The sequence below is a fragment of the Tyto alba genome, unplaced genomic scaffold (assembly GCF_018691265.1).
Source record: "Tyto alba isolate M040663 unplaced genomic scaffold, T.alba_DEE_v4.0 Super-Scaffold_40, whole genome shotgun sequence".
Classification (NCBI taxonomy): domain Eukaryota; kingdom Metazoa; phylum Chordata; class Aves; order Strigiformes; family Tytonidae; genus Tyto; species Tyto alba.
Genome location: NW_024881316.1, coordinates 51,298,051 through 51,323,113, shown reverse-complemented (window position 1 = coordinate 51,323,113; position 25,063 = coordinate 51,298,051). Strand labels below are relative to the sequence as shown.

Genomic DNA, 25,063 nt, shown 5'->3' with positions numbered 1-25,063 from the left:
CGATAATGGGCTTCTAAACTAGGAAATGTCAACAGAAGAGGAACCGAGGGAGTTTGTGTAATCAACCTCAATAATTGGCTCCTAAACTAGGAAATGTCGGTATATTCATGTATTGTTTTATCTAAGCTACTTATCTTGATAATGAGATGTTCTATCCAAGCTACGTATTTCAGTAATGATTGGATACGGTCATTATATAACACGTTTGGTCGTGAGATTCGTCTAGAGGGTGACTTTGGCTCAAGACCTGTCGTTCGGGCCTCGGTACTTTGACAGCAGAGCCGATAAAGGGCGGCGGAGCACGAGGATGGCCTCGGGAAAAGAGCCAAACATAAAAGATGGCTCTCGCACAGGATGCTTAACTAGGGAAGGCATCCCCGCAACGTACGGATGTTCTCGGGGGACGACCGACCAAACGGATGCATCCGAAATGGCAGGTGATTAAGTAAGACGGCTCTGGGGTGTGGACAAAGCCCGAGGAAGGGATCTGTCCGCCTAAGAGATGTACACGGAGAGCCGTGGAGCTCAAACGGTGCTGTCAGATACGAGGATTGTCTCGAGAGACGTTGTGACGAGAATGAGAGGGCTCTGGGGAGCGGAGGGAACGTGGGTGTGGAGACAAACAAAGGACAAAAAATAATTTGAAAAAAACGCGAATGGAATACAGGTAGCCAGGGTACATTAAAAGCGATGGTTAATAAAGAAATAATGAAATAAATAAGAAATATTGATGGCAAATTACAGGGGAGATGTAGAAATAAAATTTAAGAGGTCAGCAACGAGGAAAACTGAGACGAAATAATTTAAAAACAAATGCGGTGACCGAGATACAAGCCAATTGTAAAAGCCCAGGGATGAAGAGACAAAAGAATTTAAAAATACTGATGGCAAACCGAAACACCGCTGTTGCAAAATGGCCAAGCAAAATAAATTGCTTAGCGTAATGTAAAAACTTAAGCGATCGGTCAAACACCTATGACGTGTGATCTGTCACACGGAGATCCATCGGCTAGGTGAGCGTGATAAACACCTCCCCGGAAACGCGTATGTGGAGAGGCTCTGTGTCAAATTGAGAGACTCCTAATAGGAAGCCCTCATCCTTCAACGTCAAGGCCCTCTGAAAAAGAACAAACTAGCTGAAGGCAGGCGGGATGTAAGAACGTGCAGACGTAAACCAAAGAAAGGCCCATTCTAAAACCTAGACAAAGTTTGAGAAAGGATCCTCTCCAGAAACTGCTATAGACCGCCGAGGACCTCCGTGGAAGCCCCTCAGGGACCTAAATCGCACAGGTAATAGTTATATAACGACGATAATGAGTTAATGAATAGGCATATAACGGGATGATATGAGCTTTGGCTATGGTAATTTATGACAGGCGAGTTAGGCGGAATGATTCCCTCGCGTACCTGGCCGGATAAAGTAATCCCGATGCGTTAACGCTAAACCTGGCGTTAAGGAGGGTTCGTTGCAGATTTCAGTAGAGAATTTCGGTGACCCGGATGGGATGCTGCCTCGGAAACTTGATAAACCCACGGGATTGGAAAGACTCTGGCGTCACCTAAGTGCTTTTCGGGGAGATCCTCCGAACCCCTGATCTGGTGAGTTTGGAGTAAGAGCCCTGGTGGGTTTTTTTTTTGGTTGTTTTGGTTGGTTGGTTTGTTTGTGGTTTTTTTAAGGCATTACCAAAGGTAACACAGACTGGAAAAGCCTGTCCGTAAGACTGGACGCAAGAAATTCCCACAGGACTCTGCTATTAAGGAAAACCCGGGAAGAAAGGCGAGATTACACGTTATTACGGTGACGTGCCCAGAGTGTCGCCTGGGGTCAGAAGAAAGCCTCGATCGCACGTAAGGTGTGGGCTAGGGTATCGCGGGGCATTGGCCAATGTCCATGTCTAATTATTATCTTGTATAACAGCCTTGTTTAGTCTGTTAGGCGGTGTCATAGTTTTGTGTACGTAATTGTTTATTTTGTTTAATGTGGGTTCCGACCGGTCTAAGGGGTCTGAAAGCGGTCTTTTCAAAAAGTCACCTCTGGAATATATATTAAAATATCAGAGGGACGTGGGAAGCGAACCCCTTATCTGGGAAACAATTAATTGACTATTGTAATCGTTGGTGGCCACTGTACGTTTTAGAAGATCGAGAGAAGTGGCCAAAGAACGGACCTTACAGCTTAACACTATATACTGTCGATGTTGTTTTGTTGGAGGGAAGGGAAACAGGAGGATGTAGGTAGTGAGGGCCTGGCGGTCGGAAGATATCGCGCTGTACGGAAAGATAGGGCCCCTTTTTCTGATACCCCGATAGCCAATAGTAATGTAGCAGTGATGTAAGCAGACAGAAGTGACGTTGTAAACCCAAGCTATATAAGGCCTGTATATTCCTCAATAAAACACCATTTGCCATCCACCACATTGGTGTCTGTGAGCTGATGGCCCGAGTGGCCTGGGGTTGGTCGCTGTGCCGTTCCTGAACCAGGTCGCCATGCCTCTGAAAGGCAACAGGAGGAAGTGCCTTAGGTTGATTTGTCTTGTTGTGGCTAAATCATCCGGAATGGCAAAAGGATGATGTATGATTCCGAGCGACCCTACCGTTTTAACATAAGAGAAGGAATGGGGAAAGAAGTTAAAGATGTGCTGTTCACAGCATAGATGTCTGAGCCCCCTGCACACCAACCAGACCCCGTGCACCTTGCTGGCCTGCGACGCACACCAATGAGTTCCTCCATACCACAACCACACCTCCTAGACTTTGCCTGGTGACCCCGCACCCCACCAGACTCCGTGCTCACTACTTGGCCCCCCGGGGCCATCTCTGGGCCCCCAGATGGCCAACTACACCCCCTGAACCTCACCAAGAGCCCCTACGCCTCGCCTGGACCCTGTGCACCTCAACCAGCCCCCCTGCAGCCCAACAAGATGCCCGGCACACCAAACTTACCCTCTATACACCAAGACCTCTGTAGTCCGCTTGGCCCTGGTGTGCTAACTCTGAGTGCCTCACACGCCAATCGTACCCCCTGACAGCAACCAGATGCCCTGCACCCTGTCAGTGTCATCTGAACCCCAGCCAGCTCCCCTGCACGATGCCTGGACCCACTGAACCCTGTCTCAGCCCTCTGTACAACAATGAGATCCCCTGCACCCCAACCGGATCACCAGCAACTCGCCTGGCCCCCATGCACCTTGTCTGGACCCCCTGCAAAACAATCAGATGTCCTGCAGCCCAGCCAGATGACTTGCACATTCCCTGGACACCTGTGACACCAACAAGACCCCCTGCACATTGCCTGGGCCCTCGGCATTTCAACAAGATCAGCTATAACCTGGCTGGACCCTCTGCGCACTCTCAGGGGCCCCTACACCCAAACCAGACTCCTTGCACCTTTCTCGGACCCCCTGTACCCAGTCTTTGCAGTATGAACCCCCCAACCAGACCCACTGAATCCCAACGAGACCTTGCCTGGCTCCCCTGCAGACCAAGTAGACCTCCTGCACACCAGCAAGACCCCCTGCAACCTGTCTAGACCATCTGCACCCTGCCTGGGCCCCATGAACCCCAACTGGACCTCCTTCACCCCAACAAGACCCCATGAAGCCTCTGTGGGACCCCTGAACCCAGCCAGACTCCCTGAACATTGCTTGGACACCTGCACTCCAACCAGATGCCCTGAACTACAACCATATCCCCTGCAACCTGTCTGAAACCCCTGCACCCTAAAAAGACCCCCTGCACCTCGCCTGGACCTCCTGTAAACACTCTGTGCCCCATGAAACCCAAACAGACCCCCTGCACCACAACCAAACCCATTGAAACATGCTCGCAACACCTGCACGTTGTCTCGTCCCTCTGCACCCCAACCACACCTGCTGCATCCTGCCTGGCCCCCCTGCACACTGTCTGTACCCCATGAAGCCCAACTGGAACTCCTATACCCCAAGAATACCCCTCTGCACATGAACAAGGCCCCTGAACCCCAACAATGCCCCCTGCACACCAACCAGGACCCCTGCACCTTGTGTGAACCCCCACGACTGCAATGACACACCCTGCACACTGTCTGGGCCCTGTACATCACAAACAGACCCCCTGCACCCTAAACAGAATTGCCGAGACCCCCTAAACCTTGACTGAACATCCTGCACCCCAACCAGAACCACGCAACGTGTCTGGGTCCCCTGCTTCCCAAAGAGGTCCCTGGAGCCCTGTCTGAACCCCCTACAAACCAACAGGACCCCCTGCACCCTGTCTGGTCCCTCTGAACCACAACCAGAATCCCTGCACCTGGCCTGAATGCCTTGCACCCCCAACAGACACCCGGTACCCCCTGACCACTGTCTGAAAGCCCCCGCACAACAAGAAGATACCCTGCACTCTGTCTGAGCCCTCTGCATCACAAACCAACCCCCTGCACAACAAACAGAAGTCGCTGCAACTTGCCTGGATCGCCTGAGCGCTGTCTGAACACACTGCACCCCAACCAGAACCCCCTGCAATGAGTCTGACTCCCCTGCTTCCCAAACCACTCCCTGCACAATGAACAGAACACCCTGAACACTGTCTGAAGTCCCTGCACCCCAGCAAGACCCCTGAACCCTGTCTGTGCCCCCTACATCCCAACCAGACCCACTGCAACTCAAACAGAATACCCTGTAACTTGTCTGGAACCCTTGAATGCCGATCAGACCGCCTGCACCTTGCTTGGACCCCCCTGAACACTCTCTGAACCACCTGCATCCCAACAAGACTCCCTGCACCCTGTCTGGAACCCCTCTGCATCACAAACAGCAGCCCTTGCATCGTGCCTGAACACCCTGAACCCTGTCTGAACCCCTTGCAAAATAACAAGACCCCCTGCAACCACGCAGAACCCTGTACACCTTTCCTGGGCCCCCAGAACTCCAATCAGACACCCTGCACGTTGCCTGGAGCCCTTGAACCCTCTCTGAGCCCCCCGCACCCGAAAGAGAACCCCCTGCAGGTTGCCTGGACCCCCGAACCCTGTCTGAACCCCCTACACCCCAAGCAGAACCCTTGCAACGTGCCTAGGTCACCTGCTTCCCTCCACGCCAAACAGAACCCCCTGCACCTTGCCTGGACCCCCTGAGCCACAATCAGAACCCCTGCACCTTGCCTGGAGGCCCTGCAAACCAAACAGACCTCCTGCACCCCAACCAGAACCTCCCAAAACTTCCCTGGACCCCATGAACCCCAGTCTGAACCACCTGCACTGTGTCTAGGCTCCCCGCATCCCAACCAGAACCATGCACCCCAACCAGAAACGGCTGCATCTTGCCTAGATCCCCTGAACTCTATCTGAACATGCAGCACCCCAACGAGACACCCCAAACCCTGTCTGAGCCCCCTACACCCCAACAACAATCCCTGCACCGCGTCTAGGTCACCTGCATCGCAACCAGACCCCACGCAACACTGACTCGAAACCTGTCTGAACTCCCTGCATCCTGTCTGTGACTTCCGCTCCCCCACAAGACCCCCTGCACCCTGTCTGGGTTCTCTGCATCCCAACCAGACACGCTGCACCCCAACCAGAACACCTGGAACCATCTCTGAACCCCCTGCACACAGTCTGGGCCCCCTGCATCCCAAATAGAACCCCCACACCTTGCCTCGACCCCTTGAATGCTCTCTGAACCCCCTGCACCACAACAAGCACCCCTGGACCCTGCCTGGGATCTCTGCATCTTAACAAGACCCCCTGTGCATTCCCTAGAGGCCCTCCACCCCAAACACACCCTCTGCATCCTGAAGAGCGTCTGAACACCCAGCATGCCGACAAGACCGCCTGGACCCCAACCAGAACACCCTGCACATTGCCTGGACCCCGTGAACCCTGTGCGGGCACCCTGATCGCCAACCAGAACCATTGCAACTCGTCAGAGTGCCTTGCACCCCAACCAGAACCCCCGCACCACAAACAGAAATGCCTCAACCCTGTCTGAACACCCAGCACCCCAACCAGAACACCTGCAGCTTGCCTGGAGGCCCCGCACCCCAAACAGAAACCCCAGAATCTCTCCTGGACTCCCTGAACCCTGTATGAAACCCCTGCACCCCAACCAGAACCACTACACCCCAACCAGAACCCCTACACCACAAACAGAACCCCCTGCATCTTCCCTGCACATCCTGAACAACCATTTGAACCCCCTGCGCCCCAAACACACCCCACGCATCCCAGCCAGAGCCACCTGCACTTTCTCTGAACCCCCTTGAACCAAAAGAGAACGCCTGCAACGGGTCCGGTTACCCTACTTCCCAAACAGAACCCCTGCATCCCAACCAGAACCTCCTGAACGCTGCCTGAACCACCTAAACCCCAACAAGACCCGCTGCACCGTTTGGGCCCCCTGCACTCCAAGCAGAACCCCTGCAACGTGTCTAGGTCACCTGCAGCCCAAACAAACCCCCTGCACACCAACCAAAACCCCCTGAAACTTCCCCGGACCCCATAAACCCCGTCTGAACCACCTGCACCGTGTCTAGGCTCCCTGTGTCCCAACCAGAACCATCCACCCAACCCGAAATGGCTGCATCTTGCCTAGACCCCCCCTATCTGAACATGCAGCACGGCAACAAGACACCCTGAACTCCGTCTGAACCACCTACCCCCCCACAAGAACCTCTGCACTGTGTCTAGGTCACCTGCATCCCAAGCAGATCCCATGCAACACAAACAGAACCACCTGAAACCAGTCTGAACTCCCTGCACCCCAACAAGACCCCCTGCATCGCAACCAGAACCCCCTGAACCGTGTCTGAACACCTCGCACACCAAAAAGACCCCCTGCACCTGTCTGGGCTCCTTGCATCCCAACCAGATCCCACTGACACTTGCCTGGACCCCCTGAAGCCTGTCTGAACCCTCTGCGCTCTGTCTAGGCTCCCTGCATCCAAACCAGACCCCTTGCACCCCAACCAGAAGGCCCTGAAACTTGTCTGGATCCCCAGAAACCTCTCTGAACCCCCTGCACCCCAACAAGACTCCCTGCACCCTGTCTGGGCCCCCTGCATCACAAACAGCACCCCTTTACCCCAAACAGAACCTCCTCCAACTTCCCAAGAACGCCTGAACACTGTCGGAACCCCCTGCAACCCAACAAGGCCCCCTGCACCCCGCCTGAGACCCCTGCATCCCAACCAGAACCCCTGAACCCTGTCTGAACCATGTGAACCCCAACAAGACCCCTTGCACCCTGACACACTTGCACCACAACCAGACCCCCTGCACCGCAACCAGAACCCCCTGCAACGTGTCTGTGTCCCCTGCTTCACAAACAGGCCCCCTGCACCACAAGCAGAACTCCCTGAAACAAGTCTGAACCCCCTCCACCCCCGCAATATCCCCTGCACCCTGTCTACAATCCCTGCAGCCCAACCAGAACACCCTGCACCTTGCCTGCACCCCTTGAACTCCGTCTCGGTGCCCTGAACCCCAATCAGACCCACTGCATCTCACCTGGATGCCTTGCATGCCAAACAGAACCCCTGCACACTGTCTGGGCCACCTGCACCTCACCTGGACACTCTGAACCCTGTCTGAACCCCATGCAGAGCAAACAGATGCCCTGCAACTTGTCTGGGTCCCACGTTTCCCAAACAGAGCTCCTGCACCTCAACCAGAACCCCCTGAAACCTCTCTGAGCCCCCTGCACCCCAGCAAAACGCCCTGCATGCTGTCTGAGACCCCTGTATCCCAACCAGACCCCCTGTACCCCAAACAGTCCCTCTGTACCTTGACTAGATCCCATGCACCCTGTCTGGGCCCCCTGCACCCCAAGAAGGCCCCTGTAACCTGTCTGGCCCCCATGCGCTCTGTCTGGGTGCCCTGAACCCCAAGAAAACCCCCTGCGACCTCTTTGGCCTCCCTGAACACCAACCGGACACCCTGCAAACTCTCTGGCATCCCTACAGGCTGTCCTGTGCCCCTTCACACTGTCTAGGTCCCCTGAACCCCAAGCAGATGCCCTGAGCCCCAACCAGCCCTGATACACCTTGTCTGCCCCACACACACACACCCCAACCAGACCCCCTGCACTTGACTAGACCCCATGTGCCCCACTTCCCCTCTGTTCACCCTGTCTGTGCCCTCTGCACACCAAGCAGACCCCCTGCACCCCAAACACACCCCTGAAACCTGCCTGGTCCCCCTGCACCTGTTTGGGTCTCCTGCACCCCAACAAGACCCCCTGCACCCCAAACAGGTGGTCTCTATACCTTGACTAGCCCCCATGGAACATCTCTGCCCCCCCCCTGCACCCTGATTGGCAGCTGTGCATACTGTAAGGGCTCCCCAAACCCCACGTAGACCCCCTGTCCCCCAAAGAGAGCCCCAGCCCCTGCTCTTGACTAGCCCCCATATGCACCCTGCTTTCCCCCCCTGCACTCCAAGCAGACCCCCTGCACCCTCTCTGGACCCCCTGCAACCTGCCTGGCCCCCCTGGACCCTGCCTGGGCCCCCTGCACCTCAGCCAGACACTCAGCATCCTGTCTGGACCCCTCGCACACGACACACAACCCCTGCACCGCAACAAGATCCTACACACCCCAACCAGATGCCCTGCAACCTGCCTGCACCCTGTCTGAACCGTCTGCCCCCCCAAGAAGACCTCCTGCACCCTGTATGTGCCCCCTACACCCTGTCTTGGCTCCCTGTTCCCCAATCAGACCCGCTGTAACCTCTCTGGCTCCCTAGCACCCTGTCTCGGCCTCCTGAACCCCAACCAGACCCCCCGCACCCCAGAAAGAACCCCTGCACCCCAACTAGCCCTGCTACACCTTGCCTAGTCCCCCTGCAACCTAAACAGACCCCCTGCACCCTGTCTGAGCCCCGTGCACCCAGGAAGACTTGCTTCGCACTGTGTGGTTCCCCTGCACACCAACCAGACTCCCTGCACCTTCGACCCCTAGTCAGCCCCAGTGGCCTCCACTCCCTCCCAGTGTCTCCCAGTGCACACACAGTGCCTCCCACAGAATTCAGCGTCTCCCTGTATCCTCCAGTCCCTCCCAGGGTCCCCCAGTGCCCGCCAGCATCTCCCAGTCCATCCGGTGTCCTCCTAGTCCTGTCAGAGACCCCCTAGTATTCCCCCAGTGCCCTCCAGTCCCTCCCAGTATCTTCCAGTGCCCGCAACTGTGTCCCAGCCCGTCCAGTGTCCTCCCAGTCCTGCTCAGACCCCCTAGGATCCTTACAGTACCTTTCAGTCCTCCCAGCATCCCCCCCACGGTCCTCTGCAGTGCATCTCCCACTCTGTTCCGTGTCCCCTCAGACCATCCGTTGTCTCCCAGCACCCCCCAGTCCCTCTCAGCGTCCCTCCAGTGCACCTGCAGAGTCCCTCAGTGTCTCCCAGTCCTGCCACAGACTCCCTGGTAACTCCCAGTGCTTTCAAGTCCCTCTCAGTGTCCCCCAGTGCCCATCCCAGCATTTCCCAGTCCATCCAGGGTCTGCCAAGTCCTGCCAGACACCCCCTAGTATCGCTCCAGTCCCCACCGTGTCTCCCAGTATGCCCCCAGTGTCCTCCAGGCCCCTCTGCAGCACATCCAGTGTCTCCCAGTTTGTGTCCAGGGCCTCCCCTTATGTTCCGTGGCCCCGCAGACCTCCCAATGTCCCCCAGTGTCCTCCAGTCCTTCCTCATGTCCTCCTGTCCTCCCAGTGCCCTCTTGTTGAAAAACAGTGAAGGAAAAAACATTGTTTAGGGTAGTGTAAAAACTTAAGCAATTGGTCAAACACCTGCAACGCGTTGTCCGTCACACAGAGGTCCCTGAGCTAGGCGAGCGTGATAAACGCCTCCCGGGAAATGCAGATGTGGAGAGGCCCCATGAGGAAATCGGGAGACTCCTAATCGCGAGCCATTGTCCTTGAAGATTAAGGCCCTCTGAAAAAGAACAAGCTAGCTGAAGCTAGGCAAGAGATAAGAAAGTGCAAACATAAACCAAAGAAAGACCAATTCCAAACCGTAGACAAGTATAAGAAAGGATCTCTCCAAAGACCACCAGAGGTGGCTAGAGACCACCGACAACCCCCGCGGAAGTCCCTCAGAGACCTAAACTGCACACATAATAATTACGTGATTATAGTAATGACTTTTTGGAAATTGCATAAATAGACACGTAACGGAGCAATATAAGCTTTGGCTATCGTAACGTACAGCAAGCATGTTAGGCAGAACGATTCCCTTGCGTCCCCGGCCAAATAAAGCAATGCCCGCTCGTTAACGCTAAACCCGATTTCAGTGAGGGAGGGAGAGAGACAGGGAGATGATGAGAACAGATACGAGTCGCCGGGTAGAGGGAGACCTTCCGATGCGATTTTCACAAGCGACAGGGAAGGCGGCAGCGTGGAAAGAATGAAATGCTTCAGGCGGCTGGGGAGCCAGCAAGGGAGAGGCGTGGAAAGGACGTGGAGAAGGCGACGGGGGACGGGGCGGTGTCGGCAGAACAGCAAAAAGCTGCGGGGACCCGGCCAGCCCGAAAGGCAGCCGGAGGCGGGAGCAGGCGGGCAGCTGGAGAAGCGCGGCCGGGACCGGCCCGGGGGGACGCGCGACCCGCCGCAGCTCCCGGTACCGGCCCCGGCCCGAGGCTTTCGCAGCCCCGGGGCTCGTCTCTCCGCCTCCGCCCCTTCCCACCTCCGCAGCGCCGGCTGCCCGACCCTCACCCACGCGGGGGCGGGCGGCACGCGCCTCCGAGCGCCTCCCCCGCGAGGCTTCCCGGCCACCCGGCGGCTCGGGGGCGCCGAGCTCCCGGCGCCGGTGCTGCGCCCCGTCGGGGCCGGCCGGGAGGAATCCTTCCTCGCCGCACGGACCGGCCGCTCCTGGCCGCGGGCAGACGCGGCTGAGACTCTCTTTCACTCCTCAGCCAGATCCCGCGGGTAGAGAAGCCCCCCTCCCCCGACTCCAGCTGGAGCCCCTCGGCACAGCAGGGCCGGCCCCACCCTCAGCCTCACCGGCTGCACCTGGGGCTGCACCTGGGGCTGCACCTGGGGCTGCACCTGGGGCTGCACCTGGGGCTGCCCCAGTCCAGCCCCAGCTCCCCAGCTGCAGCCTATTTAAAACCTTGGCCCGGTCCCATCCTCACCTCACCTGTCCCACCTGAGCTACCCCGGCCCCAGCCCACAGCTGGAGCCCGTGGGGAGCAGGGGGGCCGTCGGTACCCGGCCTGCAATAAGGTCATCTTAACAGGCTCAGGAGCAATACTGTCTTTTATTCAGGCCTGGGGGCTCAGTGGATTTTCCTCAAATCCAGCACAGCTAAAGGCAGCTGCAGGTGCTTCTTTTATACACCCAAATCACAGGTTGGTGCTTTTCCAAACACTCCTATTAGACACCGATTGGTCAGCAACTCTAATACAATTACAATACAAATGACACATCGAGACGATGAGGTGCGGAATCACGACTTTACAACCAGTAAGGTTATAAAGTAGGTATGTTTATTCAGCGCTGGGCGCACAGGGGAATCATTTCCTCCAAATGCGTTCCCCACTGGGAGCGAAAAGCAGCTCCTTTTTATTGCTTAGAAATGTTACGTATTCATCTACTCTAATACATATGCATCATTACTCTGAGGATAGGGAGGGAATATTACAATTAGTTCTGAGAAATCATTAACATATCCCCCCACCCCAAATGCCTCCTGTCGCGTTTGCACAGTGCTCCCTGGTGGTCATGGGCAGGGGTCTTCAGATGAAGGCTCATAGTCTTCTTCATGGTGTTTGCTAGTTGACCCTTACTTCTGCGCAAGCTCAGTCCTGTAGTCACGTACACCTTGTCCTTCAAGTCTGGGCTAATTTGCAGCTCCTTGGTCTTTCTGGCTTAGTGGTTTCAGTTCCCCTCTTATCTCAAGGACAAGAGATACCAGAGATGGCCCATCCTGTCTTCCTTCCGTTCAATCACAAGGGAGTTACCGCCCTTTGATAGGGACCACCAATGGTCCATCTTGTTCTTTCTCATTCCATCCATTGCAAAGGAGTTACCATCCTTTGATGGATGGAGGCCATCTGGGGAGCATCCCACGGGAGGGGGGGGGGGGGGGGCGCTATCAAGTTAGTGTGAGCATCTCCTGAAAGGCGGGGGTTATCGGGTGTTTTCTCAGATCAGTTCCCCCCTTTTCTTTTTCCAGTAGTAAATTCTTTTACTTTTGTTAAAATTTGGATCGTTGTAAAGAGCCTCATACATAAATTATAGTCACTTTGCGAGTCGCCAATTCCATATATTTTCATTCTTCCAATGACCAAAGTTTTACACTGTGCACATTGATCTATGCCCAGCCAAGGGGGCCCTCGTTTAGACTTTCCTTCCTCTTCTCTATTTTAGACAAAGTGTGGTCCTCCTCCCCTGTACTTTTATAATGGACCTCTGTGGCAGCAGAGAGGACAGAGATGTTAGAGGTGGCAATTGCGAATAGAACTTATCTACACAAGGCAGATAAGCAGGCACTTCTTTATTCCAGCGCTGGGGAACACGGGGGATAACTCCACAAAAAAACGTGTTCCCCGACAGGTACAAAGCACAACATATTTATACACTTTTTCAGCAGAGTCATGGTTACACAAGATCAACAAAATTCACAAAGTTTAGTTTGACCTTAATAATGATTGGCTTTCAGTTACCGCACCTTACCTATATTCCTATTCTACAGAAATCATTGGTCATCTTTACTGATTGATTTGAATAGAATGATGGGAGTGTAATGATTAGCATATTCATGTTATTTCCTGGAAATCATTATGATATGCAAATGTCTCTAACCCATGCATGGTTATGTTGGACGGGGGTCCTCTGGTGGTCGTCAATAGTCTTCATCACTGTGTGCGCTGATTGAACTCCATCCTTGCGCATCACCAATTCATCTTTGGCTGATGCTCATTTCTTCTCTGGCTGATCTTCCAAACCAAACCCAGTATCTTCTGGTACCTATTGTTTTGACTCAAGATCCATAACCAGTACCCACTGTTTTGATTCAGAGTCCATAATGATTCGGACAGTGTTCAAAGCACACACCATACTAGCTACCTATTCCTAAGGGCCTTAGTGTGCTTTATATTCTTAAAGCTGCTATAACTCAATTTTAAAATCAAAATAATATTCTAAACTAAAATCAAAATAACATTCTAGGATTCAAGCTACTTTGTTAAGGTAACTGCAACAGCAGCAGGAAGAGAGGCAGCAGGAAGAGGGGGAAAGAGCAGGGCAGAACAACAAAGTGATGAGCAGAATCATGACTTTACAACCAGTAATGTTATAAAGTAGGTACGTTTATTCAGCGCTGGGCACATGGGGGATAACTCCTCCACAAGCATGCGTGTTTGGAGGGAGAAGCGGCTCCTTTTTATTACGTAGAATGTTACCTATATCACAATTCCGGGAATAGGGAGGGAATATCACAATTACTTCCAAGAAATCCTTAACGTATCCTCCACCCCAAGCCCCCAGTGCCGGATTCCCCAACTACAACTTTGGTGCCAGCCCTCCCCTTGCAACTCCCATGTTATCAGATAAACAGCATATCTCAACCCCCAGGTGCAATGTTTCCTGAGGGTGGGGGGGCTTAATGTTTCCTTAGATGAAAAGGACTGCAAGCAGGATAGATATGCAGAAAAAACCTGGGATGAGCAGCACAAGAGAGGGACAAAAAATGAATGGGGGCAGGGAGCCGGACCGAGAGAGACAGGGAAAGACAATAAAGCAACAAAGAACAGGGCAGAGAGGGAGGAAAAAGGCAATGGGGATAGGGAGCCAGGACAGCCAACAACGGAGGGAAGGGGCAAGGAGCTGCAACAATACAAAACAAAACACATGCCCACACTCTGCAGGTCAGAGATGGAAGAATTAAGAAATGGGGACAGGGAACCAGAAAAAAAAAAAGCTGGAAAGGAGAAAGAATATCAGTGCGTACACAAAGAAAGGGGGGGAGGAATTCTAAAATAGGGTTGCCGAGGAGCCAGGGACACCAAGGTCAAGAAACAAAAAAAGCGACAAGGACAGAGAGCTGGCCACGCAGAGACAGCGAAAGGCAAAAGATCGCAAGGGCAACACGGCAGAGAGGGAGGAATTGAAAAACCAGGGACAGGGATCCAGACAGGGAGAGAGGCAGAAATAGAACGGGGAAAAGCGGCAGAGTGCAGAGGGTGGCATTCATCAACAGGGCCAGGGGAGCAGACAGAATGCAATGGATGACACAAAAAAAAGTAGCTGCGGGCTACCGCAAAGAGAGAGCGAGTCAAGAACAGGGACTGGGAGCCAGACAGACAGACACGGAGAAAGGAACACAAAGACGGCGACGGGCTACAAGACAGAGAGGGAGGAAATAAAAACTAGCGTCGGGGAACCGGACAGAGAGGGGCAGCGGGGGGAGAAATACAGGCAAATGTGGTGGGTCTATGGGACAGAGAATGCGGGATTAAAACACAGAGAGAGGGAACCAGCCAGAGAGAGAGACACCAAAGAAAAATTCCAGACAGACTACAGAGGGCAGAAGGAGGAATTAACAGCTGGGGACGGGGAGCCAGATGAAAAGAGATGGAGATCACAGGCAATAGCGGTAAGTGCAAGAAGAGGGAATGTTGGAGAATGGCTCAGAGACAAGGGTCCTGAGCCCACCGAGCAATTGTATGATCAGAGCCTGCTCTAGCTGCTGATGCTGAGCCTCACTAGGGTTTGCCTGCAGCTGCTCGCAGCTGCTGATACAGGAGGAATGTCAAGGACGCTTCGGCCTTGTGTACTGTGATGTGTCGAAAACAGGTTAAGGGGAATTAGGAATAGTGGTCTGAGAAACCTAGTGTTATGGTAACGGTGGTCTGAGAAACATTGTGTTATGGTACTGTCGTGTATCGAAAACAAGTCAAGAGGAATCAGAAATAGTAGCATGAGAAACTTAGTGTTATGAGAAGCTTGTGCTGTAAGCTAACTGCAAGTAGGTGGACTGTGCGAATACGACCTTTAGAGCTTAAGCCAATCAGCTAGTGACTAGTAGGCATCATAATTATCATTGTCTGTATAAATATATGTACCCTGGACCAATAAAGACACACGGTGATTGATGCTCTATCTTCCACACTGAACCCGTCTCGGCATGTTGTTCGTCCGCAGCTCCGCAAGGGAAGAACTAATCAACAGGGACGGGGAGCTGGACAGAGAGGGACAAAGAAAGGCAAAAATAGCGGCAGGGTACAGGTCAGAGAGGAATGATTGAAGAACGGGGGCACTGGGAGGGACACAGAGAGATAGAGAAAGGAGCGACAGGCTACACGTCAGAGGGAGGACTTGAAAAACAGGGACGGGAAGCAAGAAAGAGGCAGATGGAGAAAGGGGGAGACGGGGGGGTGGGGGGTGGGCACGGCCCAAGGGGAAACAGGACAGAGAGGGAGCAATGGAAAGGGAGGGATGGGGAGCTGTGAAAGGAGAGGCAAACAGAATCACAACGTGCTACGGGGCCAAGAAGGAAGAAACCAAACAACAGGGACAGGGAGCCAGACAAAGAGAGCCAGACAAAGACAAAAAACCACGGGGCTATGGGACTGAGGATGAGGAATGAAAAAGCAGGGATCTGGCGCTGGGCAGCAAGAGATGGAGAAAATAAAAATAGCCAGGGGCTACCAGGCAGATAGAGGGAAGAAGGAAGAAACAGGGATCCAGAGCTGGCCAGAGAGAGACGGTAAGAGACAGGTATACTGACGGGCCCCGAGGAAGAATGAAAAGAGAGGGACGAGGAGCCAGACACAGAGCAACGCTTACAGGAAGTACAGCAACAGCTAGAAGGCAGAGAGGGAGGCATTAAAACATCAGGACTGGGAGCCGGACAGGAGGAGGGAGATAGATAAAGAGGGGACAATGCCCAGAAAGACAGGCTACGGGGAAGAGGAGGAGGAATTAAAAAATTGGGATCCAGAGACAGACGGAGAGCAGGAAGTAAAATTGCCACAGGCTAAAGAGCCCAGAAGAAACTGAGAAACAGGGGGCGGGAGCCAGCCAGCGATGCAGAAAGGAAAAACCACGATGGGCTCAGAGACAGAGGGAGGAATTTCAAAAAGGATGGGACCAGGAGCTAGACAGAAAGAGACTGAGAAAGGGCAGAGAGCACCAGGCCGTGGGGCAGCGAGGGAAGAATCAAAAAGCGGGGACAGGGAGCTGGACAGAGAGCAATGGGGAACGGGGGAAAAAAAAAAAACCACAAAACTGCACCAGGCTACGGGGCAGAGAGGGAGGAAATGGAACACAGGACAGGGAGCAGGACAGAGACTAGAACAATAACAATGGGCTGCAACACAGAGAGGGAAGAATTAAAAAACAGGCACGGGGAGCCCGAGGGAGATGAGGACAGACAAATAATAGCATTGGGCTACAGGGCCAAGAGGGAGAAACTGAAAAATAGTGACCAAGAGCCAGAAAAAGAAGAGACGGAGAAAGAACAAATTGCAACAGGCCACAGGACAGAGAGGGAAGAAGTAAAAAACAGGTACAGGGAGCAATCGACAGAGATACCGGGGAAGGAAAATTTAAAGAGCAACATGTACAGGGCACAGAGGGAGGATGTAAAAAAAATTAAGTGAGGGACAGGGAGCTGGACAGAGAAAGAAAAATCAGCAGCGGGCTACAAGACAGACAGGGCGGAATTAAAAAATCCCTGCAGGGAGCCGGACGGGGAGAGACTGCAAAAGAAATGAGTGGCAATGCGGCACAGGGCCTAGAAGGACAAACTGGAGAAACAGGGCCTGGGAACTGGAAAATAGAGCCAGGGAAAGAAAAAACTACTGATGGGCTCTAGGACAGAGAGAAAGGAATGACAACACAGAGCCGGGGAGCCATAGAGAGAAAGTAAGTACAAAAGAGGGGACATCGAGGGGCAGAGAAAGAGAGCTTTGAAAGTGACAGGCTGCAGTGCGGAGAGGGAGGAATGTCAAAAATCAGGATCTCGAACCAGACCAAGAGACGCGGAGTCAGTAAAAATGCTGCCAGGTAACAGGGCAGAGAGGGAGGAATTAAAAAACAGAGACAGAGAGACTGAGAAGAAGAAAAAGTCCCAGCAGGCTTTCAGGGAGAGAGAGGGTAGAATTAAGATTTGGAAGCAAGGAGCTGGACAGAGAGACAGACAAAGAAAAAAGCTGCATCCAGCTACCAGAGACAGACGGAGAGGGACGGAGGGAGGGAGGGGGAGGGAGAGAGGGAGGAAGGGAGGGAGGAAAGATGCGACAGGTGACACAGAGAGGGAAGAATGAAGGAGACTGGGAGCCAGACAAACCGAGACGGGTGTGTTGGGTTTGCTTGTGTGTGTGGCCGGGGGTTTTGGCAGCGGGGGAAGGGGCTACAGCACTGGCCCCCGTGAGGACATCCACCAAGCTCTGCCGGCTCCAAGCGGGACCCACCTCCGGTCAAGTCCACGCCGAGTAGCCACGGTGGCTGCGCCTCCGAGCTAACATTTAAGAAGGAGAACCTGGGAGGATGAGTGGGAGTTGTGAGGGAGACAGCTGTGCAAAAACAAGGTCAGTGGAAGAAGGGGGAGGAGGAGGAGGAGGGTGAGGACGGGTGCAATGGAGCAGAGCGTCCCTTGCCGCCCGTGGTGAGATGGCAGGCTGTCCCCCTGCAGCCCGTGGAAGTCGCTGGCAGAGCAGATGCCCACCTGCAGCCCGTGGAGGAATCCCGCCGGCCAGAGCGGGCGGCTGCTCCCAAAGACGAATGCCGGGACTCTGCGGGAAGCCCCCGCCGCCGTTGTACTTTGTTGCCAAGAGGACTGTGAGGCGCAGCAGGGACCCACGCTGGAGCCGTTCAGGAAGAGCCGCAGCCTGCAGGAAGGACTCGTGTGGGAGAAAGTTCAGGGAGGACCATCTCCTGGGAGAGGGATGCCACGCTGGAGCAGGGGAACAGCATGAGGAGTCCTCCCCCTGAGGAGAAAGGAGCAGTAGAAACAACGTGTGGCCAACCGACTGCAACAGCCGTTCTCCGCCCCGCTGCGGGGCAGGAGGTGGAGAAATCGGGAGCAAAGCTGAGCCTGGAAGGAAGGGAAGGGCGGGGGGGAAGGTGTTTTTAAGATGTGGTTACACTTCTCATCGTCCTGCTCCGTTTGCTACGTGTTGCTGTCATTTGAATTAAATTGACGTTCCTTTCCTTCTCCTAACAAGTCTGTCTTTTGCCCATGACCACAGCCAATGAGTCATCCCTCCCAGTCCTTACCTCAATCCCCGAGCCTTTTGCTTTATTTTCTCCTTTCCATCCTGAGGGGGAAGAGGCGAGTGAGCAGCCGTGTGGCAGTCCGTCGCCCTCTGGGCTCAAACCACAACAACAGGGAAAGAAAATTAGAGTGACACGCTAGTGGGGGGAGAGGGAAGACTTAGAAAAAAGGGGACAGGAAGCAAGACAGAGTGAGATGGAGAAAGAAAAAAAAAATGGCAAAAGGCGATGGGTGACAGGACAGAGAAGAAAGATCTTGAAATGACGGGCGGGAAGCAGGGTAAAGAGAGGCGGGAGAAAGAAATAGACTCTTGACATGCTCCAGAGCTGAGAGGGAAGACTGAACACCAGGGATAGCGAACAGGACAGAGAATTCCAGACACAGCAAAAATACTGACGGGCTACAGGACAGAGAGGGAGGAATGCAAAAATAGTGGCTGGGAGCCAGACAGAGAAATACGGAGAAGGGAAAAATAGCCACAGGCTACAGGGCAGAGAGAGGGAGGACCTAAAAGATGGGGACAGGGGGCCACTCAGAGTGAAGTGGAGAAAGGAGGTGCAGGGCAGAAAGGAAAAAAAAAATAGCAGCTGTGTGGGAAAGCGAGGGGGCTAGGGGAGGGACAGGGAGGGACCGGGACGCACAAGCGGAGGAATAAGGCCCCAAGGGCCCAGGACTCACTGCAGCTCTCACTCTCGGCGCTGCCCGGAGAACGAGACAGTTGGGATGCTTCTTCCTCGTTCTTCCTTCCTCTTCTGTAACTCCAGACACTTGGCTGTCCCCCACCTACAAGGATACCTCTGAGTCTTACAGCTCTTACGAGACAAAGCTTCCTGAACACGCAGTCCCACTCACTCGCGTGCTAAGTGCAGGAGAGTAGGACAGAGGGAAAGAGAGAGGAAATGACGAGTGGAGAGCAGAACAGCTGGACAGAGGTATGTGGCAAGAAACAATGGGACAGGCAGCAGCATGGCATATACAGACAAAAAGTTGAGGGGATGACAGAGGAGAGAAGAAGAGAGAAGGGACAGGGAACAGGGCGGAGATGGACAACGGAACACTAGAGACAGCAAGAAGACGAGTATCACCATAACAAGGCAAAGACATAGAGAGGAAAAAAAGAAAAAAAAGACAGCAATGGGCAGCAGGCCAGAGGGATGAGGAAAGACAGGGGGAAGGACAGAGTGGTATAAAAACCAGGTGAGGAACAGAGAGCCAGAAAGCACGATCCTGCAAAAGAGAGTGGGACAGGGAGCAGGACGCTGGGATAGAGAGCCAGTGAGAGCAGAGACAGACTGGAGGAAGAACAAAGGGAAAGACTGACAAGGACAAGAAAGCAGGACAAAGGGATGGAAAGGGAAAAAATAGCAATGGGAAGCAGAATAGCCGGAGAGAGAGAAAAAGAGCAAGAGCAGCAAGAGGAGGAGAATGACAGGAGTATCTAGAGAGAAAGACCGGCACTTGGAAAAGGCGGGGACTGGGGGAAACACACATCAGAAAGGTAAAAAGAAAAAGCGGCACTGCCACTTTTCTCCTCTCTTCTAGTGTCCTGCAAGAGAGGGATGGTGAGCAGGACAGCGTTACAGAGAGGGCGGGAGGGAGGGAGTAGGATGCAAGGAGAGAGAAAAGCAGAGGTCGAGGGAAGAGAAAAGAATGACAGAGAGAGAAAGGGGGAGGATGGGGAGCAGGAGAGATGGAGAATTAAAAAATAGCAATGGGCGGAATAACAGAAACACTGAGAATTAAAAAACAAAACAAAACAAAACAAAATCTATCTAGGGAGCAGGACAGAGGAATAGAGTGAGAGGGAAAAAAAACAACAGGGAGAAGGACGGGTAACCCACAGCAGGACACTACGGGAGCGAGGGGGCGGAAACACAAAGCAGGGCAGAGGGATGAGGAGCGAAAGAAAAGAGGAAGAACCAAGAGAGGAGAAAAACCAGAAAAAGACCTGGACAGAGATGGCCAGTGGGACAGAGAGATGGAAGGAGAAAGAAAAGAGGGACAAGGACAGCGACAGCGATGCAAAGAGAGGCACAGGGAGCGGGCCAGTGGGATGTAGCCAGAGAGGGACAGGCAGCGGGACACGAGCTTTCAGACAGAGGTGTAGAGAGGGGGAAAGAAGGGCAGAGTGGAAAAGAGGGGGGCGGGGAGCAGGTCAGAGAGCTGGAGAATGAAAATACACTGCTGCAGAGCAGGACAGGAAAACTGAAAGAGATGAATGGGAAACAGCGCAGTGGGGTGCAGACAGCAAAAGTCACGCTAGGCAACGGGACAGAGGGATTGACAAAGAAGGAAGGGACAGCGAGCAGGACAGAGAAACAGAAGGAAAAAAGAGAGATGAGCGACAGGACAACGGGACGCAGAGGAAAAGGAAGGATGGAGAGAGAGGGAAAGGTGGGGAGAGAGCGCGGGCTGCGGAAAGACAAGAAGCAGGACAAGGAACGTGACAGAGGGACTGGGGGCAGCAGAAGGGGGTGAAACAGATGCAAATGAATACAAACAGGTGAAGGAGGGATAAAAATACGGAGATGGGCTGCTGGGCAGAGAGAGAGGAAGGAAAAGTAGGGCCAGAGTAGGGCAGAGAAAAAGGGAAAAAGGGACAGACGGCCGGACAAGGGGAGATAACTAGAAAGAGTGAGACGGGCAGGGGGATAAAAGCAGAATAACCCAAGGGAAGATGCGGGACAGATGGACAGTGAGAGGTAGAAAGGGGCAGAGATCAGGAGTGAGAGACAAAGAAAGAAGCATTAGGGGCAGAGGGACAGAGAGAGGAAGATACAGGTTGCACGAAGGAGAGAGGGACCGAGAGAGGGAGAGACAGAGCCCAGACAGAGAGAGGGAAAAAGGTAAACCAGGGACCAGCAGCAGGCCAGAGGCAGAGGGACAGGGGGGAAGGAGAGAGGGGTACAGAAAAGAAGTGAGGGATGGGAAGCAAGAAGATGGAAATGCAAGAAAAAGGGAGGAGTGGGAAGCAGAACACTGGGATAGAGAGCAAGCCAGAGCAACGGGAAGAATGACAGGAAGCAGAGCCAGGGGAAAACCAGAGACCAAAAGCAGGTACAGGGAAACGGAAGTGGAAAATGAGAGATAGGAAGCGGGACAGAGGGGTGGAGAGACAACGAGGAGCGCGGGGGTAACGTCAGAGAAAGAGGGAGGGAGAAAGGGAAGGACAGACAGCAGAGAGCAGGAGCGAGAGCTGGAAAAAGAAGCTCTGGGGCAGAAGGACAGAAAGAGAAAAAAGACAGACAGGAAGAAGGATGGAGGATGATAAGGAGGGGGAAAAAGAAGGCCAAGGAGAAGGACAGAGATTGTCCGACCAAGACAAAGGAGCAAGACAAGGTGATACAGAGAGAGGAAAAAGGGACAGGAAAGCAGGACAAAGTGAAAGACAGGCAAGAATAAGAGAGAGGGAGCAGAAGAGACAAGGAGGGGGAAAAGCCTAGGACGGGTAGCAGGACAGACAGCTGGAGAGCAGAAAAACACCAGTGGGTTGCAGGACAAGAGACAGAGGATAAAAAAAAAGAAGAGGGAGCACGACAAAAGCGCAGAGAGAAAAAGAAAAGGGAGTGGCAGAACAAGAGAGAGGAAGAGGGAGCAGGACAGAACAACAGACAGGTAAAGGGAAACGAAGAAAATCACAGCAGCGTGGGAAAGAGAAAAGGCCAGGGGAGGGCCCGGGACACGCAAGAGGGGCGACAGGGCCCCATGGGCCTGGGACTCACTGCAGCAGCTCTCGCTCTCGGCGCTGCCGGGATAAGCTGCCGGTTCAGACGCTTCTTTCTCCTTCCCTCCCCACTTCCTCTTCTCTAGCTCCAGGAGCTCGGCTGTCCTCCACCTAAGAGAACACGGGGGTGTCTCAGCTCTTACGGGACGAGGCCTCCTACGCACATAGCCCCACTCGCCCGTGCATTACGTGGCTGTACCACACTTTCAGTGAGACATACAGACCCTGGGGTGCACGTTGGTGGTCTGAGCTGCTGCAGACTGCGAAGCGGGATCCTTCCTCACCCGGAGAGGCTGGCTCTCTCTTCCTGCAGCGGGAGGCAGCTGCCGGCCAGATGACCACCGGTTTAGTCCTCTTTGCCTTTCTCTGGCCCCTCCAGCGTCAGCCATGGCAACTCCTGCCCACCGCCAGCCACCGCTCCGCCTGTTCCTTTTTGCCGCCACGCCGCAAGGTGCACGAGGCCAGGCAGAGACAGCCCACGCAAGCCTGAGGCGGGTGCAGTCAGCAGCATCCCCAGGGGAGGAACGGACAGCCGCATCCTCAGCGCAGCCTCTGCAAGACGGAAAGAAGAAACAGATTGTCAGCACCAGAGCCCACCCCTGGCCACGGCCCCTCCTGCAGGGGCTGCTGGAGATGCAGTTGCGGGCCAGCTCGCTGCCCTCACGACAGGGCTTGGGGGGGGCCTGGGGCTACGGGACAGGCTCCAGGGGAGGGGCTGGAGCTGAGGGCAGCGGCACGGGGCGAGCGGGGCGGGGGCGGCTCAAGGGGATCTCTGGCGAGTCGGGGACGCCCGCCTCCTTCCCCCCTTCCCGCTCTCAGGGAACTCCCCGGGGCTGCGCTGGCGAGGCTCGCCTGCCGCAGCGGAGGGGGTGCAGCTTCCCGCCCCCAGGAGACACCCCCCCCCGCCCAAGGGGCTCGCTCGCCTCACCGACAGCCTCGACCCACCGCCACCACCGCCACCGCCGCGCTCCCCTCTCTCCTGGGCACCGCGCCTGCGCCGGAGGGGCCGCCGACGGCGCGCCGGAGGGGCCAGAGCCGGCGCGCGAACGCCGGGCTGCAGTACCGCGCTTCGCCCACCGGGTGGCGGCAGCAGCGGGGAGCGCCCGGCGGGCGGCGCGTGCCCGGGGGCGGCACCGGGCCTGCAGTTCCGCGCTCGGGCAGCGGCGGGCGCGGCGGCGCCGCTCCGCGGGCACCGCAGTATTGTTTTGCCGTTACCGGCGCCGCTCCGCGGGCACCGCAGTATTGTTTTGCCGTTACCGGCGCCGCTCCGCGGGCACCGCAGTATTGTTTTGCCGTTACCGGCGCCCTGTATGCAGTACTGCATTTCGTTCGCCAGGCGACAGCCGTGGGCGCGGGCTCGCGGTGCCTCACGGCGCATGTGCAGCGCCCCACCTGCAGCGCCCGGTTTCCTCAGAAAGGCGGCAGCAACGAGCGCGAAGGCGGCGCCCCTTTCCCCATGGCTTCCACCGGCCCCTCCACGGCCCCCCGGGGCAGGGCAGCACCAGCCCCACAGCCCGCGGGTACGCTGCTCACAAGGTCCCTTTACAGGGAGGGGCCGCGACATCAGCCTCATTGCGCTCACCTGGGGCTTCTCCCGCTCCGGCCACAGCTGGAGCCCTGCAGGGACGGGGGGCCACCTCCTGCCCACCCCCCCGAGCTCCCTCACAAAAGAACAGGGGCAGGGAGCTGCACCGGGAGAGAGGGAGAAAGTCAAAGAGGCAACCAACAACAGGGCAGAAAGGGAGGAACGAAGCAACAGGGACAGGGATGTGGGACAGCCAATGATAGGGGAACACCACAAAACAAACAGGGACGGGAAGCCAGAAAAAAAGAGAACTGAAGAGCAAAAAGAATAGCAATGTGTACAGAAAGAAGGGAGTAAGTCTAAAATAGGGTCATCGAGGAGCCAGAAACAGTGAGCTGGAGAAAGGACAAAAGCAAGAGGTGGAAAGGCAGGAATAAATAGGGACAAAGAGCTGACCAGAGAGAGACAGTGAAAGGCAAAAGATCGCAGGGGCAATGGGGCTGAGAGGGAGGAATTAAAAAACGGGTCAGACAGGTGGAGAAAGAAAGTTTCAGAAACACTAGGCTCCAGACGGGTAAGGAGTGTGGAACTGCTACCCCTCTTAGGCCTCTTCTGCACATGCTTCCTTAGGACTAAAATCAGTAAAATGGGCTGACTTCCCTTCAAGTTGCTGGCCCTCAAAATGTTATCCTGCAAATTAATTGAACTACCAAAGTCTCTTTGGGTTATTTTAATTTTGGAGCGTTTTTCCAAAGCTTTAACTATGGTTCCCTGGTAGGTTATGTGATAAAAACCTCATCCACATAAACCTGAGCAGAGGTGCTAACAGATGAGGAAACACCAGTGAAAGGAGTCCCTGCATTGGCTGCTCGTAGGGATGTCCTGGGACACAGTCCAGGGCGACAGCTATCACAGGCAGTAGAAGAGGTTCTCCAGGTCATGTTACAGTGAAGGGCTACACGACCCAAATATGGGATGCGAGGGAAGAGCATTTAGGGATTGCACATAACTCATTATGGTATGTTTACTAGAGGAACTAAAGATGGGGAAAACACAGGGTAAGCATGGCTGGAGGAGGAACAAGCCTTGAAAAATAAAAGGATAAGGGCATAAAAGGCTCCATTCACACATGAACACGTTGCTGGTGAGAGGGTTGTCTGGCCATGCCATGTCCCTGATCAAGGGCCAATAAGGGGGGGGGAGGGCACACGTGTGTCTGTGTCTCTGAGGACAAGTTGACAGGGGGGGTTGGTTACCAGAAAGTCAACCATATTCTGGGCTGTGTCAAAAGAAGCGTGGCCAGAAGGTCAAGGGACGGGATTTTCCCCCTCTACGCCACTCCTGTGAGACCCCATCTGCAGTGCTGTGTCCAGCTCTGGAGTCCCCAGTACAAGACAGACAGGGACTGTTGGAACAGGCCGAGGAGGCCCTAAAACTGATGAGAGGGATGGAACACATTGGGGATGCAGCCTGTAGAAGAGAAGACTCTGGGGAGACCTTATCACAGCCTTTCAGTAATTAAAGGGGTCTTATAAGAAAGATGGGGACAGACTTTTTAATAGGGCTTGTTGCAATAGGACAAGGGGTAATGGTTTTAAACTAAGAGAGGGTAGATTCAGACTAGATATAAGG

The 25,063-nt window shown here is 54.5% G+C and overlaps 1 protein-coding gene and 2 long non-coding RNA genes across 3 annotated transcripts; 1 reads left to right on the top strand and 2 right to left on the bottom strand.

Moving 5' to 3' along the window:
* Positions 1 to 454: 454 nt before the first annotated feature.
* Positions 455 to 2,415, top strand: LOC122154535. Its single transcript, XR_006166527.1, has 2 exons — positions 455 to 1,290; positions 1,480 to 2,415. It is a non-coding gene; the product is annotated as an uncharacterized LOC122154535 (long non-coding RNA).
* A 7,300-nt stretch (positions 2,416 to 9,715) lies between these two features.
* LOC116962421 lies at positions 9,716 to 10,856 on the bottom strand. The gene is made up of 2 exons (XR_004407589.2): positions 10,170 to 10,856; positions 9,716 to 9,896 (listed from the first exon to the last, which is right to left on the bottom strand). It is a non-coding gene; the product is annotated as an uncharacterized LOC116962421 (long non-coding RNA).
* A 4,152-nt stretch (positions 10,857 to 15,008) lies between these two features.
* LOC122154526 lies at positions 15,009 to 23,284 on the bottom strand. Its single transcript, XM_042803467.1, has 5 exons — positions 23,226 to 23,284; positions 21,905 to 22,017; positions 18,861 to 18,965; positions 18,185 to 18,278; positions 15,009 to 17,796 (listed from the first exon to the last, which is right to left on the bottom strand). Exons 1-5 carry the CDS (start codon positions 23,282 to 23,284, stop codon positions 17,427 to 17,429), a joined length of 741 nt encoding a protein of 246 aa, XP_042659401.1. The 3' UTR covers positions 15,009 to 17,426.
* Between the last annotated feature and the right edge of the window lie 1,779 nt (positions 23,285 to 25,063).

Bases quoted from the DNA above. Each gene is read 5' to 3' on its own strand.
- LOC122154526 (XM_042803467.1), bottom strand. From the start codon at position 23,284: ATGCGCCGTGAGGCACCGCGAGCCCGCGCCCACGGCTGTCGCCTGGCG. The intron at 18,966-21,904 runs GTGAGTCCCAGG...GTATCCTTGTAG, and splicing joins CGAGAGCGAGAGCTGCTGCA to GTGGGGGACAGCCAAGTGTC. The intron at 18,279-18,860 runs GTGAGTCCTGGG...TTGTGGTTTGAG, and splicing joins CGCCGAGAGTGAGAGCTGCA to CCCAGAGGGCGACGGACTGC.